The 20,039-nt window shown below is 42.0% G+C and overlaps 1 protein-coding gene across 1 annotated transcript in view; it reads left to right on the top strand.

The window, feature by feature from the left end:
• PHF2 (PHD finger protein 2) overlaps nucleotides 1-19,328 on the top strand; it is a 192,611-nt gene extending 173,283 nt beyond the window's left edge. Inside the window, exons 18-22 of the mRNA XM_075004894.1 lie at nucleotides 6,032-6,306; nucleotides 10,805-10,900; nucleotides 11,911-12,020; nucleotides 14,489-14,750; nucleotides 17,228-19,328. Coding sequence (XP_074860995.1) covers nucleotides 6,032-6,306; nucleotides 10,805-10,900; nucleotides 11,911-12,020; nucleotides 14,489-14,750; nucleotides 17,228-17,316 — 832 coding nt within the window. The 3' untranslated portion in view covers nucleotides 17,317-19,328. The remainder of the gene's footprint in view (nucleotides 1-6,031; nucleotides 6,307-10,804; nucleotides 10,901-11,910; nucleotides 12,021-14,488; nucleotides 14,751-17,227) is intronic.
• Nucleotides 19,329-20,039: the final 711 nt, after the last annotated feature.

The raw sequence follows: 20,039 nt of genomic DNA, 5'->3' as shown, positions 1-20,039 counted from the left end.
CTACATGTTGTCTGGCTTAGAAAGCAGGACAAAAATAACTTATTGCAAATGTGCAAAGACATGGGCTAATGAGAAACACTTTACTTATATTTAACTGTCTCTTAAAGAGGTTTTTACACACATGTTGAGTCTGTGGTTTGACTTTCAGAACCGCTGGTTTTGATCAGATACCGTAATTTATTTGTTAAAGCTTGTGTTGCTTTAGGCAATTCCTTGCTAATACTCCCAGTTGGTGGACAGTTTTTTGATGGTCTGTTTCCACTGTTTTGAGAGCCCAGTGTTTGAGTCAAACAGCTGAACAAAACGTGAAGAAAATATGTTAATTTTTTGTAGACATTGTACAATATGAATACAATTAACAGACAACTAAGAGGTTTGGCATGATAATGGGAGGATTAAAAAAAGCATATTTCACTAAATAAACATCTCAATTTTCTTATTTGTCGATTCGCTAGCTGGTAAAACTGACATCTCATTTTTCGGATTATTTGATTGTGACTAGTATCAAGAAACTTGCTGAGTGTATTCTGTGTTGCTGTATCTGGAATCCTAGGAAACTGTAAAGGGGAGTAAGTTAGCACTGAGTAAGAGAATGTGACATGCTGTTGCTAATTTGCCGAGGAAATGTTTGATATTGGTGGTTTAAAAGTACAGACTGATGGGTTTGGTCCTGCTTAGGGCAGGGGGCCGGACTTGATGGCTTTTTTAGGTATCTTCCAGCTCTATTGTTCTATGATTCTATGAAAAGAAACCCCACACAATTCCATTTTGTCAGTGGTTTTTGCACTTCACTGTTTGCCTGAGTGCCAAAAAAATGTAAGTACCTGAGCTTACAGTATTTCCCTTCTCAGACATTGCTTCCTTGTACTGTTTGAAGAGATTAATTTTCTTCTGCTTTCCAGGAACCTATTTTTCTTCATTCATTAAGCCTACATGTTCTTGACAACACTTCCTTTTTAATATACTACTTTTCTAGAATTTTTACATCCTCTTTGACATCAACTTACCATGGCAAGAATAAGACTTTTGCAAAAACTAATTTTTTCTGGTGAAATGTTAATCATCTTGTTTAGCATCTCTCTGAGTCTGATTTTATTTTTGACTTCAGTAAATGTCTTTCAAGGCTAGTGTAGGTCTATATTTTCTAAAATTTCATTGCAGGCTTTATTCATTAGTCCCTATACATTGTGCATAACTCTTCTTGGTTATTTTGTCCCGCAGACTCAAGTAATAATGCACACCTCTAGTCATATTCCAACTTTCCTGAATCTTTCTTCTCCCTGTCAAAGTATCTTTTTATGTGTTTCTGTTGAGGTAAGACACAAAGTCTATTAGCTTATTCTGTTTCTCAAAGTCCTGTTCTCTGGACCATAAGACAGAGAGTAAAAAAATATGTAATACAGGAGGTTTTTCTGGGCACAGCTGAGAGGGCCAAATCAGGGTAAACTTCTTAAAACTATCAAAACAAAAAAGCAGTAAAGTAGCACTTTAAAGACTAACGAAACAATTTATTAGGTGAGCTTTTGTGGGACAGACCCACTTCTTCAGACCATAGCCATACCAGAACAGACTCAATATTTAAGGCATAGAGAACCAAAAATAGTAATTAAGGTTGACAAATCGGGAAAAAAAATTATCAAGGTGAGCAAATCAGAGAGTAGAGGGGCGGGTGAGTCAAGAATTAGATTAAGCCAAGTATGCAAAAGAGCCCCTATAATGACCCAGAAAATTCACATCTCGGTTCAAACCACGTGCTAATGTGTCGAATTTGAATATAATATATACTTTACTGCTTTTTTGTTTTGATAGTATATAGGCTAGTGTGGTTTTCTCTCTGTTTCTTAAAACTGGGCTATTTACAGCCCAAGACTTGGGGTCCTGCATGATAAGGCACCAAACTAGTCACAAAGAGCAGTTCTGTTTTCACGTTGGCCAGCAAGAAGTCATACAAGCAATTCCCTTACACACTCCAGCTTTCCTTGTGCCACAACCAGTATCCCTCCTTACACAGATGAGAAGTTACAAAAACAAATTTCACCAAATCTGAACAGATGCTTCCAGTCCCAAAGGACCAGCCACATTTCCAGGTCAGTGTATACCTCAGATCTTACCCAAAAGAGCATGCTGTGCCAAGCTTTTAGAATTTAAAATCTGAAGGCATATTAATAAAAAGAAAGAGTAGATTGAAGTAAAATTGTTAAAGTGATGAAACTGCATACACCAGTTACAATGTTCTTGATGCAACCTTGCAGCAGATGTGGAATAGGCTGCTATCTTAAAAGTCTTTGGAGTACATCCTTTGTTAGGACGGGCCTTTGATCCTTTTGGGCTCAGTTCATAGCAAAGATGCTCCTGAAGTGATGAGCTGGACTGAAGACAAAGATGTAGGAACCTCAGGGCCCTCTTTATACCCTTGCCTATATAGAGGGAATTCCATTGTTCCTTACTTTCTGGAAGTGCATCTGAGATGGAGCCTGTCACATGAGCAGGTCACCTGTCCATTTCCTTTTTAGGTTATCTTCCATCGCCACTCTACAGAGTTACACATTCACAGCCAAATTCCTCAGATGTTGATTGGAATCTGATAAGGTCCTTTCTCTGCCAAGTACTGCTTCACCTGACTAGCTTTCCAGCTCTCAATAGGCACCTTGCTTGGCACAAGATTTGGTGCAAAACTAGGATGGTGGTTGCAACAGTGGTTTGCATGTTCATCTTAAAACCCAATAACATCACAGCATCTCATACAGTAGCACTGAAACTTGAGCTTCTTTTAACCTTGCTATGACATTCCTCCAATTTGTGCCAAAAGAGAGGAGTTGCGATAGTCTTTATATCTTTAAGCAGCTTCTCTGTGAGGAAGGAGAAATCTAATCCTCTCCAAATATCTGGGAATAACTAACTCCCTTTGATGTTCATGGAGGATTCTGTATGGCTGGAGAATAGATCCTTCTTTGACTGCAAGTTACTTGCAATGGTGTAGTGAAAGGGATTTCAGGCCAACAGAGGCAGAAGACAAGGGAATTTGTTTCTCAGACCTGTGAGCACTTACAGTCAATATTTCATCACTTCTGTGCCCTAACTGAAACATTGCATTTTGCTCCCTGGCTGGAAGTACTTCAGTCCCACCTTGTTCTCACCTCATCTCTCTTTGAAGCAGCTCTAAACTGCCTTCAGTTCCAGAAGAGCTTTTAAATAACACTGGGACCAGGCAAATCAAAACACTTTTTGAAAATCACCTGCTATCAGCAGAAAAGTATAACGTGTAGTATGGTAGCCTAATGACTCTTGTATTAGAGAGTCAGTATGGAAGAATGAGTTCCTCACTTTAAAAAAAAAAAAAAAAAAAAAAAAAAGGCTAAGGCTATAATTTCTCCATAGTCTGAAAGTGGCTAGGTTTCATTAGAATGAATATTATAGGAGTATGGTCTTCCCTGGCGTCCACGCAGCTCTTTGAGAACTCTGCGGCCAACCTTTTTTAGTGATTTCTGAGTGAGTGCTTCCAGCTCCTATTGAAATTGGTGGTACTCAGCATCTTTCAGGAGCAGCTCTGCATTTTCCAAAGTTGAGCCTTACATGCGGAATATTTTGTACTTCCGTGGGGCTATTTTTGGTGGCTGGATATTGTTTCATGATAAGATTGCTTCCCCTAACCCTACGTATCTCTGAGATAAACAAAAAGGGCATACCATAAACTTCTCTGTCTGAGGCCATGTAATTCAGAGGATACAGCAGATCTTTTAGTAGGTACTCGATTAAGGAATTTCTTCCTCCCTCTTCCTTTGAAGAAGTCCATTGCAGTCTGCAGATAGTAGCAGTTCTGAATCCCTGTTTTTGCCTATTGAGAATAACAGAAATTGGAGGTTGAAGAGGTCACCTAGGTCATCCTAGCCTGTCCTGGATTTGTCAGTACTGTTTTTGAACTGCAGCAAAAAGGATTAACATTACTCTTTTAGCAAATGTGTTTAAATTTCTGGTTTATGGCTGGAATCTGTTTAAAAAGCCCTTACATTCTACCTGTATGATTTTAAGAAGATGTATTTTGTCATGGTCTTTGTCTGACTGTCTACAAGGTGTAGGTTGAACAGTGCCCTAAGCACCTGAAGGCTGGTGGTCAGGGAGGAGTACTATTTAAAAATATTGTTATTTTAAAACCCAAGTTAATGTAGTTATCTGGGAATGGGGTTATGTCAAACCAAATGAGCCAAACACCAGAAGTTTACAAGTTCTGCAGTGATGGAAATCATGTGTGTAGCTGGTCAACAGACCTGAGTGATCTCTCATGCTCCCTAGGGTCATGTTCCAGCATAACAGTTTAAGGGCATGCTTAACTTTAAAGGGGGAAGTCAGCGAGACTTGTCATATTCTTAACTATCCTGCTAGCTCAAGGCCTACAAACTCATTTCCAGGCGGGTGGGCTTTTAGAGTGAGCCAATATTTTATAAAATACCATAAAAAGCAATTTCAAACACCACTAACAACACATTTCATTACCTCCCAAAAGAACCAGAACCTTTAAATAAATACACACCACAATGAGAAGCTGTATGTTATGTTCTAGTGTAAAATATCAGCTCTGAACATACGATCCAAGCCTTACAGGGTAGAACAGAATTGTCACTGTGTGCATAGATCTCCAACTGAATGGTTCGCTAAACTCTGTCATACTGCACATGTGATCTTCAGGATCTAGCAGTGCACTAGTCTTGCATATGCCCATTGTGCAGGAGATGGTTGGAGTGCTATTGGACCTCATTTCATGCATTGGATAGATTCCGATTCTCAGGTTTCCTTTCTTTGGTGGTGTGGTAGTGAATGAAAATGAAAGACAGCTGCCCAGCAGTGACAAGCAACCCCTTTTTGTGATCTTGTTTGAGATTCAGGGTGAAATTTACAAAAGCACCTTAATGAGTTAGGAGCCCATTGAGTCCCATGAACTTTGCATGAGGCAAAGTCACTTTACGTCACTTGGAAAATAGGTCTTTGGAATCCAAGTCACTAAGGTTGCTTCTGATTATTTTCCCCTAATTTTTGTCCCCCTAATCAGCTCTTCTTATAGAAGAAGAAGTAAAATACATGCCATTAGTTAACTTGTGATGAATTTGGCAAACAGGAAAAACTAAGCAAATACTATGGACATAGTGTTCACATGATCACGGAGCTAGCCATTTGTTCACAGTGGGATATCTTACTGAGTCAGTTCAGAGTAAGAACAGTGTGTCATGTCCTTGAATAGTAATACTGCCAGTGGCACCTCTTGGAACAGGGGCAAGGTAGTGCAGCGGCTTGGGTCCGCACCCTGGAAGGAGCAGGGGCAAGGGTGGAAAGGATGGGGCTAAGGGTATTTGGCCCTCAGCACTACCCAGACCACAGTGCTGCCCCCACCTTCTGTAGCAATGCAAAGTGACCCAGAGCTCTGGACCCCTTTGAAATGCTGGGCCAGGGGACAGTTGCCCCCTTTGCCACTCTCTGTTGGTGGGCCTGAAAACTGGCCTAAGGCCCATGACTTCAGTAGACCTGCTCTGATTTTCCCCATCTGAGGATCTAGCCAAGAAAGATTTTGTAGAAAGTTTCCGGTTTGTCTTTTAACTACTTAATGTTGCCCCTCAATACTGTTGGGTCTTGGTCAACCTCCCTTGGACTCTGGCCCATATTAATGTTAATGTGTAACTCAGGAGCATTCTCTTCTACAGCGGGTATGGGAGATGTTACTCTGCTGATTATATTGTTCTTGGGTTACCAGCTTTTTGTTGGGGGAGAGTCATTTGGTTACTCTCCTCACTTGTCCAAAATTACTTTGGAAAAGGTATTCATGTAACTAAATCTTGGAAGATTTTTGATTTTTATCTCAAATCTCTCTTTCTCTGCTAATGTGCAATGTTTGATGGGCCTCTACTTGCTATTAATTAATTTCACATATTGTACACTGGTGAGGCCATTAATTCAAATATCAAATTGAGCTATATGTACAATGATTACTGTTTATTCGTGTTGTAGTGTAAAGCTCTTTATTTTGTTAATGTTTCCCCCTTAGTCAGCCACCTGCATCTCCCAGCACGCAGGAAGCAATCCAAGGAATGTTATCCATGGCAAATCTCCAGTCTTCAGACTCCTGCCTGCAGACTTCATGGAGTACCAACCAAGCTAAAAATAACTCTATCTCAGCCCAAAACTCGAAAAAAAGCGGAAGCAGTAACAACAAAAATGCAGGCAAGCACTTACCGAAGAAGAGCACGAAAAACAGCATCGACATTGAAGATTATGACGACCAGGACCACTTAGATGCCTGTTTTAAAGATTCTGATTATGGTGAGAGAAAACAAATTAATTTCTATGGCAGTGGCCCGAATTCTGAAAGTGTTCATTAATGTATTTTTAGTTATTTACTTTTCATGAGCCACATTGAAGTTAAGGGGACTGCTCTGGTGTATACCTTGTTTGCATGCCTGGACTGGTAGTGGGTGGAAGGGGTTATATTGCTGCAAGAGTCTTTATAAAGTAGGAAAGATTAAAGAGAGAGATTAGATTAGGTAGGCTAGACAGACAAGAGTGAACAGATAGATGAGATTAAATGGGATAGAAATTAATAGATTGCAATAATCACATTAGACACCTGCGATTAGACAAACAGATTGGACTGATATTTTACTCAGCTTGAACCCAAATGAATATGGAGAAAGAATTTGAACAAGTGCAGCATTGACTGAAACTCAGAAGATACTGTTACCATTCACCCAAAAGAACTGTACATGGTCATGGAGAGAACAGTTCAGGTGGCACGTGGCTGTCAGCATCTTTTAAAATCCAGAGAAAACCATTTTCAAAGGTTTCCATAAGTACCACCTTCCCTCTCTGCCATAGTCAATTTCCCTCACTACCATGGAGCTATGTGGAGAGCCTGTGGAAGGGTTTGATGCTAGACAAAGCAATGGTGAGGACATTTAGCACTCCTATAGCACCTAATACGTTTTCTTGCCCTTCCTCTCATGTGAAGTCGGTCAGTAATTATCCACATTTTACTGAAGGGGAAAAATGGAGACATAGAACAGTGAAGTAACTTGCTCCAAGCCACACACTGAATAAGTGGTAGAGCAAAGCCAGAAGTCCAGGGTTCTCAGTCCCAGTCCACTAGATCCTGCTGCTTCTGAAGTTGATGCAAAGTGGACACACACACACACACACACACACACACACACACACACACACACACACACACACACACACACACACACACACACACACACACACACACACACACACACACACACCGCTAGAGCCAGCAGGGACCTTTGGAGGTCGTCCAGTCCAGTCCCCTGCCCTCTTGGCAGGGCCAAGCACCTTCCCTGACGTCTATTTGCCCCAGGCACTAAATGACCTCCTCAAGGAGTAAGCTCACAGTGCTGGGTTTAGCAGGCCAATGCTCAAACCATTGAACTATCCCTCTATTTGTGAGCAAAATCCAATGCCATTTAGTGACAGTGAAGCAGAATGTGAAAGAAGTACACATGAGTGTTTCTCAATGTCTCACACAACCCTAATATTTGCTGACACAGCTGGTTCACCCAAATGTGAGCCAGGATTTTCTTTGTGTATTTAACAATAATAGGTAACTGGCTACAGCAGGCTTGAACCAGGGACCTTTAGAGTATGAATGAGTAGTTAAGTCAGGCCTCACCTTTTTGTCCCTGCAATTAGCAGCGCCTCCCCTGTCTAAAGTAATCCAAACTGATGGAAATTTCAGTTATGAAAACAACCCTTTTGGCACGTGTAAGAAAATAAGCACGTGGAATGTAAAAGCTTTGTTACTCAGGATATCAGTGTCAATACACAGACTTAAAAACAGTCACAGATTTCAACATTTGTGATGAGATGGATGAGCCTGAGACCCAGCAGCCGATCCCGCTCACCCTGGCTCTAGAGTGTAGTGCATGAGCCGATACGGTCTGAGTTAGAAGTAGCTGGCTCTCAGCTAGACTGTAGAGGAGGCTCAGTCTTTGTCTTTGTAAGGGGTCTAGGTGCCATGACATGGGACAGTGCCCCACACCCAGTGGGTGGCTGTGTCACATACTTCCCCCAGCTGAGGGAGCATGTCCTGAGCTTCAGAGACCCAGCTGAAATCCCAGTCAAGCCTCCGTTTGTAAGTGCTGACGGGCAGGCTTGAGCCTGGGCCTTCTGGAGCTTAGTGCAGGAGCCGCTACAGCTTAAGCTAAAAGCCAGCTGCCTTTCAGCTAAGTCTGTAGAGGTGGCTCAGTCTTTCACTTTAGAAATGGACTAGGTGCCACTACGTAGGACAGTGACCCACACCCGTAGGTGTGGGGGTTATAAATATGCCTGATTTTCCAAGCATGATTTAATTACAGGGAAAAAAACAAATCTGAATGATTTGTTTTGTTTTTTTACCTGTCATTCATTAGATCATGAATGAGAGCTGTGGCTGGGGGTGGGAGGGGGGCAGGATTGACATAAAAACAACACAGGTCATCCTGCCCGCAACGCCTGGGGCCCTCTCCGAGCCCACCACGGTCTACACACACACACGATCCCCCACCTGGGAGCAGCGGGGCTACCTCTCCCCCAGGGAGGCTGAAATGGCAAGAGAGGGGCGTCCTGGGACTTACACCAGTAGTTTCTTGGATGGACCAAACTGTTGCACTCCTTCTCTTCTGTATATGCAGGCCAGCGCTGCAGTGTGTTGGTGGGACTCTCCAAAGAGGCTTGTAAGAGTTAAAACTCTGTTCACCCCTCTCAGAGCGGTTGTTTCAGTCTGTCTGCATGCTCAGGCAAGCAGAGCAGCACTGATTACACTCAGGTCAGACTGTCAAATTCCTCACCACTCGGAGAGTTTAGAACTTATCTTTTTTTTACAATGTGAATTGAGAGTCTGCTGTGATCCTCCATCTAGGTGCAGGGTCCTCAGCACTGGCCTGTGCCTGCAGCAAGCGCCTGTCTTAATCCCACCCAGTTTTTGCCATTCCCTGCCAAAGAATCAGTCAGATTTAAGCTTTTGAAAACAAACCAAGCCCATTCATGATATAAAAGCAGGATCTGTCCCCTGCAATGTGGAGGGAACAATTACTTTGACTCATTACCCGGATCATTCGAGATACTAAGCTGGGGTGGAAAAGACAACTCCAGGGATCAAACTGGGGAGGAAATTCCCCTACAGCGTTCCTTCGCTTGACTCCCACGCCTTTCCCTGGTGGATCTCCCTAGCTGGAAGCTGTGGCTCCAAAAACTGTCAGAAGGTAGAAGGAGCTGGGAATAGATCTGTGTCTCTCAGGCCTGGATGAGAGCAGGAACCAATGAGAACCAATACTGTACTGATAGCCAGGGTTAACCTACCCTGACCCTGGGACAACCATGAGTACAGAGAAGATGAACTCCCTTCTCGTAAATGGAAGGATAATCCTTTTTCTTCTGACAGAAGCCTCAAAAGTGAGAACTCACTGAGTCATCTGTCTCCTAAATCTGTCCCTCCCCAAGAGGGGACAGTATGACCTTCTATTTTTTGTCAGTCATTAAGATGTGCGGGATTTACAACGAGCAGAGACAGGGGAAGTAGTGTGGAGGGAGCAAGCTGTCTCAGGGTATCCCAGGGATGTTTGACAGAGCAGCATTTTATTGACTATGGAGGGAGGGAAGGTGTTAAGGAGTGATTAATTTGCTGACTAAAAATTACTGAGAGTAGCGCTGTGTTTTGGCCAACAGCTTCTGCCTGTGGCTTAACTGGGCTAAATTCCATGAGCCTCACACAAGGCCCATTAAAATCAGAAGTAGGTTTTCCTGCAGAACAAGATTATCACTGGGCCCATGTAATGGCGAATCCACCGCTCTGGTCACTCTGAGAAAGGTCTAAGGAGCAGCATGAATCACGAACTTCTCTCCCAACCAGCACGGTGAAAACTGTTACTCAGCAAACTGGCAAGCAGCTGCTTTTCCTTGGGAGTACACAGTGGTCTCACTCTTCTCCTGACCTTTGATATTAAAAGCCTTCTTTTCCTAAGGGCATTGCATTTGGCCTGTGTTTTTTAGACATGTAGGAAATACTGCTCCATATCATGTGAGGGTCACCAAATGTCCAATGAGATGACCTATGTGCTGACCTAGCTCATTGGGGAGTAATATCCCCCATGTACCTGATATTGACAAATAGGCCCAGCTGTATGCAAGGGGAGGAATCACTTCTTCAAGCCAAGAATAACATCAGACACTGTGAACCAACCGTTGTGTAATTGTTTTCATTACAGTAGCACCTAGAGGCCTCCAACCAAGATTAGAGGTCCAAGGTGAAAAGCAATGCAGAGGAAGAGCCAGACTGTGCCCCTAAGAGATTGCACTCTAAGGGCAGGTCTACACTAGAGAAGAACTTTGACCTAAGATACACAGCTCCAGCAATGAGAATTGCAACAGTGAGGAGCACCATGGTCGATGAGGGGGCACCCTCAGGTTTTGATTTCGCACATTCCTACTAGGCATGGAGAGGCAAGGGGTAGGATAGAAACCAGAGACACAGTGAGGTGAAGTGACTTGCCCACGGTGTTCCAGCAAGTCAATGGCATTGCTGGGAAGAGAGCCCATCCCCCTTGATTCCTAGTCCAATGCCTTATTAGGCATTATGTGCCTCTTAAACATCTCACTGCAAGTGTTACCCTTGGCTGCAGTGTCTTGCTTAGATATTGGAAGCCTTATTCACACCTCTGCTAGTCCAGTTCTACGTTGAGGGGTGATAATTGCACACATCATACTCTTGTTCAATACAGTATAATTAGCTGCTGCCCTAAAAGTTATTTTTTTGTTCCTGGTGCAGTTTACCCTTCTTTGGAATCTGATGAAGATAATCCAGTGTTCAAATCACGGTCAAAGAAAAGAAAAAGTTCTGATGATGCCCCCTACAGCCCGACAGGTAAGTGCATCAGGGAGGATATTTCAGATTGAACGTCCTAGAAAGAACAGTGGGATTGATTATTTTTATCAGAAAGGTTGTGCTTTTCTAGAGCACTCAGTTGAGACACTAACTTTAAAAAAATAGTTCCACTTTTGCAAACGCTAAATTGAATCTAACACATTCTGGGCGGTTTTTCTCTTCAGCCCACCTTTTAAAAATAGAATGCAGTCGTCTGGGGGCTGTGGTATCTTCACAGCTTGCTGGTGAAATTGATGATGTGGGGGAGAAATCAAGCAGTGCTGAGGGAGCTGACAGCTTGTATACGAAAAGGCATTTAAAAAAGAAAATGATGCATATAAAATATTCTCACTCTTTTCATCAAAAGCACTATAAAAGCTCTGTAACTGCTAGGGATAGTTTCCATGCTGTGACTTACAGGAAACACCACCTTTTACGGGCAGTGCCAGATTGTGGGCCAGCTGGGGCTGCTGCAGCTCCTGATCTATATTAGAGAGCTCCAGAGGGTTTGTCTGTGGAGCAGCTCAGAATGTAGCTTGCTTTCAGTGCTGCCAGCTGGGCTAGTGGGGTTGGGAGGGACAGCGGCAGTGCAGGGCTGCTTATGGGAGCCTCATACAACACCCATCTGGGAAGAGTTTTCCCTTGGCCAGTTGGACTGGGAACAGTTTGTGAAAATCCCTATGGAGCATTTTACCTGTTCCTTTGGAATAAATTCACATTCCGTGAATGGTTGATTTTTCAGCATGTGGTCAAGTTTCAAAATTCTGGAAGAGAATATGAGTTTCCTCCCAAAAGCTACACAGTTGAAGTGGAGTCCTGAGCTCTGTTTCCACATCTGCTATTCAGCGGCCTTAATAATATTTAGCACTTACAGATGTTAGCCCCATGTAAAAAAGAAGCTTTCTCCTGCCCTTATTACCCCCTTGCTCTTCATTCTGCTGGAACACGGTGCTCCCCCATATGGACCGAGTTGCTGTTATACTGTATTTTCATTTTGTTCTTACATTTAGCAAGAGTTGGCCCCTCAGTACCTCGACAAGACAGACCTGTCAGAGAGGGTACAAGAGTTGCTTCCATTGAAACTGGTTTGGCAGCAGCAGCGGCCAAATTATCCCAGCAGGTGAGTTTGTGTCCTAGGTAGCTTTTCCTTAGAAAATACTGGTTTTTTTTTTGTTTGTTTGTTTGTTTTTGTTTTTTCAAATGGAGCCATAGCTCTTCCCCATCTTCTCTTGTTGCTTGCTGAAAGTTAACTGTGTTGTAATGTGTCAGAGAGGTAGCCTAGTTAGTCTGTATCTTCAAAAACAAGAAGTCCTGTGGCACCTTATAGACTAACACATATTTTGGAGCATAAGCTTCATTAGATGCATGAGTTGGGGGGTTCCAGAGGAGGGTTTAAAGAGGGAGTCTCAGTCAAGGGGAGGGCCTGAGTTGACAAGGTCTGTTCAGTCATGGAGGATGTGGCCCATTGTCAGCATTTAATGTGGAGTTGTGAGCATCAAGAGAGGAGAAATCTGACAGTTCATGTTTAGTTAGTGTACAAGTTGAATTCTGTACTTGTTGAATTTAATGACAAAATTCTCAATAGCTTCCGTAGAAACAGAATCCGGTGCTAAACCACACTTTCAGTTTTCCAGTGACACCGCAGATTAGAGGTTTCTAAATTAGGTGCTGTTAAGCACACTAATAAAATTATCAGAGGTGCAGATCACATGAAGAAAGACGTATTGTGGGGGAGACCTCAGTGTAAGCACCTTTTAATTGAATACAACTGACACACACACTTACCAAGGTGCTCTTGGGATTTATAAATCTAACTCCTATTTTCAAAATGACCATAGGCATTTGGGGGACAGATTTACCGAGTTATTTAGCTCCCAAAAGATGCTAGTAGAAACCTAATAGGATTTTCAAAAGTGCCTAAGTAGGTTAGTCACTTAAGTTCTTTCAAAAATGGGATGCAAAAACATAGATCTCTTAAGTGTTTTTGAAACTGCTGTGCTAAATAATTCAAAATTGAGAATTATGCCAGATTTTCATAGACTGTGAATTTAATTTCTGTTTTATATTAAATTCTGAAAGTTGCAATAAAACCTTTTCTTATCCTATGAACTTCACAGTTATGAAAATGAATATTTGGTTACAAAACATGCTGAACTTAATGATGCTTATGGAAAATCCTCATAGGAAGAAGGGACAAATGTAGTACCCACTCTTCCAAATGTCACTATCTAAACATGATAATCTTTAAACCCTCTCTAATGTACCAAAACATTAGACTGCTGTGACAATAGCATAGAATTTGGCAATTTTTTGCAGTCTACTAATCCAATTTTGAACAAGTTACTAAAGCTTTCCTATATCAGCCTGCTACCCTATGGTATGGTGCCCTCGCCTTCAGTACAAGGGCAGGAGATGGATGGCAGGAGATAAATCACTTGATCATTGTCTTCTGTTCTCCTTCTCTGGGGCACCTGGCATTGGCCACTGTCGGCAGATGGGATACTGGGCTGGATGGACCTTTGGTCTGACCCAGTATGGCCATTCTTATGTTCTTATGTACCCTCTGTATTGAATTTAAAATGCTCTGTTATTGTGAGAAAAATTCACCACTGTACAGAGGGCATCACAGGCCTCTGTACATAGTCTCGTGCTCTGCATTGGCACTATTCCCAGCTAACTTTTGCACAGATGTTCATTTTCACCCAATGAGATGAAAACTGTTGAGCTTGATTTAGTGACTTTGCTACTGTACTTGGATCAGGAATGGAGGAGGGCAAGGTGGCTGTAAGCCCTCTGGGAAATGAAGTGCAGCCCTAGAGCAGTGCACCCAGACCGCTCCCCTGACAGGCAGCTGAGGAAGAGCCAGTTTACAGTCTTACACTAGCTTTCTTGTGTCTGGGGAGCAGACCCCTGGGCACTAGAAGTATCCTTTGTGGGCCAATTTTGCCAACTCCAAGGCCTTGTGACACTGTCAGAGGCAGAAAGAGACTGGAGTGTGTTGAGAATCAGGCCTGTTATGTTTCTTTTGTGTCATTATTATTTGTATTAGTAAAGCATCTAGGGGCCTGAGACCTGTACAAATGTCCTGTTAAGCTAGGGGCTGTACAAACATGGCCCCGCCCCTAAAAGCTCACAATTTACCAAAAAGAGAGACAACCCATGGTGGATGCAACTAAAAGACTAGGAGACAGTGCTCACTTGCAGTTTCTAAACAACCTTATTTGCTCTGGCTGTCTCTACACAGCTCCCTCCCTTCCAGAAGGGGCATGGTAATGAGCAAAGGGGAGTATTCAAATGAAGCATGGATTTAAATATCTCCTGCCTCATTTGCATAGTCCCACAAGATTTTGCTTCCAGTAGAGCCCCTTCTGGAACCTACAGAGCCGTGTAGATGGGGCCATTCTGGAAGGAAGCCCCTGCTTCAGAAAGCCCCCTTATTCCTCAGACGTTTGAGGAAGGTGACATATATGTCTTTATCCAGTTCTGACAGTACCTTCATTCTTGACGTGGTACACAGTGTAATATAGTGTTAACAAATGCCACTGGTTGTCACAGTAGCTGAACTGGGGTTCTATGCTTTATTGAAAGGAGGAACAAAAAGGCAAGAAGAAGAAGAATACCAAAAAGAAGTTGTCACCTAACAACACAAATAAACTCCCTCAGGAAAGCAGCTCTCCTGAACCCAAATTGGAGTCCCATGCCAGCAGTCTAACAGATCACGAGTACACTGCCGGAGCAAGCACGTTTGGGGTTGCCCAAGTAAACAGAGGATCTCAACCTATGGCACCTGGAGTTTTCCTCACCCAGAGGAGACCCTCCTCGTCGTCACAGAATAATGCAGCTGCCAAAGGTACTATAAATGTTCACAGAGGAAATGGCAAAGATCCACGCAGTCATTTAGACCACCTCCCTGACAGGGCAAGCCTGATCCTTACAGGATAGCCCTGCATCCATTCGCCAAGGTGTACTTGTAATCTCTCAGTGGGGCAAGGCTTATTTATACCAGGTGAGGAGCTGGCTATGAGCACTGAGTTAGGGCAACAATGCAAACCCATGTGTTCCTACATGTGTTCATGTCTTGTGGGGGAGACAAACCCTCGTACTTGCCAAAGCAAATTCTATAGGTAGTTCCCTTGTTTTAGAGGAACTGAAATCTCTGTCACATTCCAGCTCCTGCAGTAGCTACTAAACCATGAATAACAAGAGCCTTTCCCCGGCCCCATTTTGTTCAGAAACTCCAAGTTCCTGTCTTCTGTATGTTACTTGTGCCATTGCCTCAGTGGCTTTAGGGTCTCCACCGTAAACCTCAGTACAGATGAAATTCTAATACACCTGTTCTGTACACAGGCACAGACTGTTTTAAGTCACAAAGTTGCCGTTCCTACAATGGAATACTTGCATTTCAACAGTGCAAATATTTAAGCTATTTTTAGGAATTACTGTGTGTAAGAAAACAATAGCAAAACCCCCATGAAAATCGACTTGTTTTTCAATATTTTGTTTATGCTCTGTAACTGGAATTTTATATCTACACTGAGGAAGAGATGGATTCTTGTTTGAGTCAATTTTTTTCCCCTCCTGTGCTCCACTATCTCTCTGAGCCTTCCTGCTGGTCAAGAAGAAGGTGTGTTTATGGGATGGGGTGGACAGAGAGGGAGAGAGCTTGATCAAATTCTGTAATTATTTACATTCACAGTGGAGCATTGAGCCCATTAATAGTTGCAGTGGATGATAATTTAAGTGACTGTTTCACATGGTTTTAAAACTGTTTGGAACATAACAGAGAGAGAATGAGATTTCACATAGTCCTGTACGCCAGGTGCGTAATCTGTATCTTTACATATGCTGTTAGTAACATTTTCTCAACAAGATATTATTTATTGCAAGCTCTAGATCCGGAATACAAAGGCAATTATGTCAGAAAGATGCAGAGTTATATTTTTCATGCTGTGGCCATTGGCACAAACAGCACCAAAACTGAACATTTATTTCAACGTACCTCATAATGTGTTCACATTCTGGCACACATTGAACTGCTGAAATGAACTGGATTACGTGAAGAAATCACAAATATCTTGCAACGCAGCAGGCAAGATGTCCAAGACTGTCCAAGCATTGTGCTAGGATACAGTGCCCAGGGGTCAGACAAGGACTCAGGGTGGTTCCTCCTGAACTGAGGGATGGCTCAGTTAGCTGAATAAGCAAATGCTCCACCTCTCTGGGAGAGGAAAGCGAATGAGCAGCACTTTCTGACATCCCTGGTTGGCTGTTTGTTAGAAAGAGACTGTAGGATTTCTTGCTCAGAAGCCACGTGCTGATTGCTAATTCAGGGCCCACAAGGCTGAATTTAATGAGGATTTTTTAATGGAGATTTCAGGGAAGGGTGAAAGAGGCAGCTGTGTTAAACCGAATCAACCAGCTTTGGGCTATTCCTCTTCTACTGGGGATGTCCAAGAGAGTTCAGTCTATCCTAGTGGTGGAGGGAGAAAATATTTTTAAAACAGCAGTGGGATTTCCCATCCTGCTTTTTACACTCTCACTGCCTACCTTGAGGCCTGATCCAAAGCTGCTGAAATCAGTGGAAAGATTCCTATTTTTTTCAGTGAGCTTTGATCAGCGCTTTCATGGAGATATAATATATGCAAATAGACACAGTTACGTTCCCTTATTTGAGTGTGGGAATATATATATATTTCTTGTTGAGAAAATGTTACTAACAGCATATGTAATTATACAGATATATCTATGTTAAATACAAAAAATAAGGAAGTACAGGCTGCATATCTGTGTGTATTCATCCTGGGTCCAATCCAGACTATGCACACATTATGGCTATGTCTCATGACGGGCACTATTTTTGGGTTACAGTGGTATCCTGAAATAGCTGCCTGCATCTAAGTAACACTCCTGTTATTGCCAAACAGTTTTTGAGATAACAGGTGTGCTATTCCAGCATCCCTGTGCACCTCATCTCAGGAGGAGTACAGGGATGCCTCGAAAGAGTGCTTTATTTCGGCATGTGACGCTGTTTAAATCTACTTGAAATAAGCTGTGCAATGGCAATATTCGGTTGTCTTCAAAGCATTCTGGTTGATGTGTCTCTCTCGCTCACACCCCCCCCCCCACTTTGAGGGTTTGTAGTCTACACATTGAAAATAGTACTTCAGGTGGAAATAAGGTATCAGTGTGATTGCATCGGCTTACGTAACCTCAGAAGTTAGTGCTTCTCGTTTGTATGCAGTGAGCCTGCTCTGTTGTTTCTTCATCATTGTGGCTGCCGTTACTTAACATAGTCTTGGTCTTTTTTCTTTTTTTTTTAATTTTCAGGAAAACGTACAAAAAAGGGTATGGCTACCGCAAAACAGAGGCTCGGGAAGATTTTGAAAATCCATCGGAATGGGAAACTTCTCCTTTAATATTTTAAAAACTGGGACTTCATCAGAGCTCAGTAATTCCTGAGCTGACACTAACTCTTCAGCTCTTGAAGGACTCCAGTAGTATTGTGCATCATCTTAGGGACAATACCAGTTAACTTTTTGCCACCACTTTAATAATTCTTTTTAACTTTCAGCAGTTAAAGTGTACAGAATACTGCTATAAATATTTTTTAATATAGATGTCCTTTCTCAAATTGCTGAGAGTGACTAGTTCGCAAAAAGTTAATGAAAATCCAAGAAATTGAGGATCATTCCAGTTTTAGGAAAGTATCCCTTTAACTTGTTCATAAGTGGAAGCCAGTTGTTTTAACAGAACGAACATCCGTTTAAGTTACATGGCAATTTAAAAAAATGCATGATCTTTAAAGAGGTGTGGCCAACGAGTGGGCGATTAATTTTAAAAATTCTGCATTTGTCTAACAAATGATGTTAAAAGGTGGGGGACCTGAAGCTTGATTTCTGGGGACATTTTCCCATGCTGTAGTGAATGCAGAAGGCAGTCTGCATAACGTGAAACTTAATTATCTCATCCCGACCATGATACGGATGTGTTGGAGGAGCCATTACTGCACTTGAGCACTATGCTGTCTCTCTCAGATAGCTGCTTGTTGGACAACACTGGGTGCATGCGGCAGCATTTGTTATGCAGGATGGGAGCTGGTTTACTGGGGGGTCGTAACTGGCTGGGAGTTTTAGTTCGGAGCCTGCGGGCTTGTGGTTTTTAGCTAATTGATACATGTGATGATACAATAGCACATGTCCGTGTCAAAAATCAAAGCACTCAGAGATGTGTGGCAGACTTTGCAGTCACTTTAACGGCAGTACTTGGGGTCAAACTTTGCTTCTCCTTATGCAGGTTTTGACACTTATATCAAAGCACTTCTTATCAGAGACACGTAGGGTGGGAAGGAGGGCTGCATGCACCCAGGTGTCAGATAGTGGGAAAGTTTAGCTTATTGACAATTTGACTGGATACTTTTTTGTTTTTTAACTCTTTTAGTGTTTGGTGTAGAGTGCATTATTTTACCTTAAACTGCTTGTCTGCATATAAACACTTGAGGGGTTAAATTTGTTTCTCAGGCAATCCCGCATTTTAATTTTTAGATGTTTACTAAGGCATATTTTTCATAGAATGTAGCTTGTAAATAGCTTTTTAAATAACTTCTTTTTATAAAAGTAAAGTATCTTTAGACATTTCTTTCTATAGACGACTTCGTTAACATTTATACAAGTCATTGCTGAGTATTATCAGTTGTATTTTAGTTTGATTTTAAAAGGGTTGGGTGGTGTTGGTTTTTTTGTTTTATTTTCTTTTGGGAGGGATTTGGGCGTTGCCTGGAAAACAAGTAAAACTTTGTGCAGCCTTATAAAATGTCTTATACAGAATCAAATAGTACAAAATAATCTATTGAAAACACATTTTGAAGAATAATCTTCAACTTTAATACCAGCTCTTTGTTTTAATTCTTGTATTATGAGGGGATACAGTTATTTTACTAGCACCTTGTGAAGTGTTTCTGTGTTTTGTGATGATGTAATTTATTAATGTTTGTAGCTTTTTATATTTGTACATTTCTTATGAGCTTTGTTTATATACACATTACCTGGATGTGATGTCCACGGGGGGAAAAAAACAGCTACAGGAAACAACTGAGGCCTTATTAACTAACATTTATACTATTACAGTGGGACATAGATTCTGAACGCTAGGAGTCTGAGAAAGTTAGTTGAATAGGGCCCCAGATTTATGCAGAGCAGGGTTTTTAAGCTTCCCTAGTATACTGTTCTTGTTGAGCATTTATATAATATAACCCAGACATCATGCTGTTTTTTTATTATTATTTTCGCAACATGTACATTTCTAACAAAGTTTATTGTGGCTATCTATTACAGTGTTTTATTTACTGATTCATATCAAATGCTCTTGTATCAAGTCCATGAAATCTAAGTAAACTTAGATCAAAGTTTAAAAAAAAAGTAAAATATTTCAGGTTTTGTATAGAATTGTGTTTGGTGTTTTCTACAGAGATTTTTTACTTAAATTTATTACATATTGATTGTGAAGGGCTCAGTAATTTGATGACATGCACATACCACCTAGCAGAAATGGACAAGCTGGGATGGGACAGATGCTACAGAGCAAAGCATGAGTCTTTGTTTCATCCTCTTAAGCTATGGTGGCTCCTCCTGGGTGCTAGAGGGCAGCCATGATGGGGTGGAGATAATCTGAGGAAGGTTAGAGTATTGTGGTGATGAGAAATCTCATAAGTTGGGAATTTTGCTACTGACAGGTCTCAGTTATGTAGACTGGTCCACATACATCTCTTCTCTCCTCTGCCTGCATGGACCTACGTTTAAATCAGTGGGATTCCCTGTAGGCACGGAGGCTCGCTTGTGAGTTCTTATTGCAGGATTGGGATCCACATCTGCAAAACCGTGTTGAAAGATCTTGTGGGACCAGCCTCCCTGGTACTCTCGGTACCCAGCCAAGTCTAGGAAATGTTGATAGTTTGGGAATCAGGCTGGTGGTTCAAAAATACTAAATAGAACATTAAAAAGAAGTTTGGATGCTCTTGCACAGAAACAACTCCAAAGAACATGAGGCAGGGCCAAAAGCAGAGACACAGCAAGCAGGAAATCTTTATTTTTCTCCAAAGTTTAAACCAGGTCTAACAACCCATCTCCCAGCTTCAGCTCGTGCT

Source organism: Carettochelys insculpta, chromosome 11 (assembly GCF_033958435.1).
Source record: "Carettochelys insculpta isolate YL-2023 chromosome 11, ASM3395843v1, whole genome shotgun sequence".
NCBI lineage: Eukaryota > Metazoa > Chordata > Testudines > Carettochelyidae > Carettochelys > Carettochelys insculpta.
The sequence above is the reverse complement of the archived record's forward strand: the minus strand, read 5'-3'. Positions and strand labels throughout refer to the sequence as shown.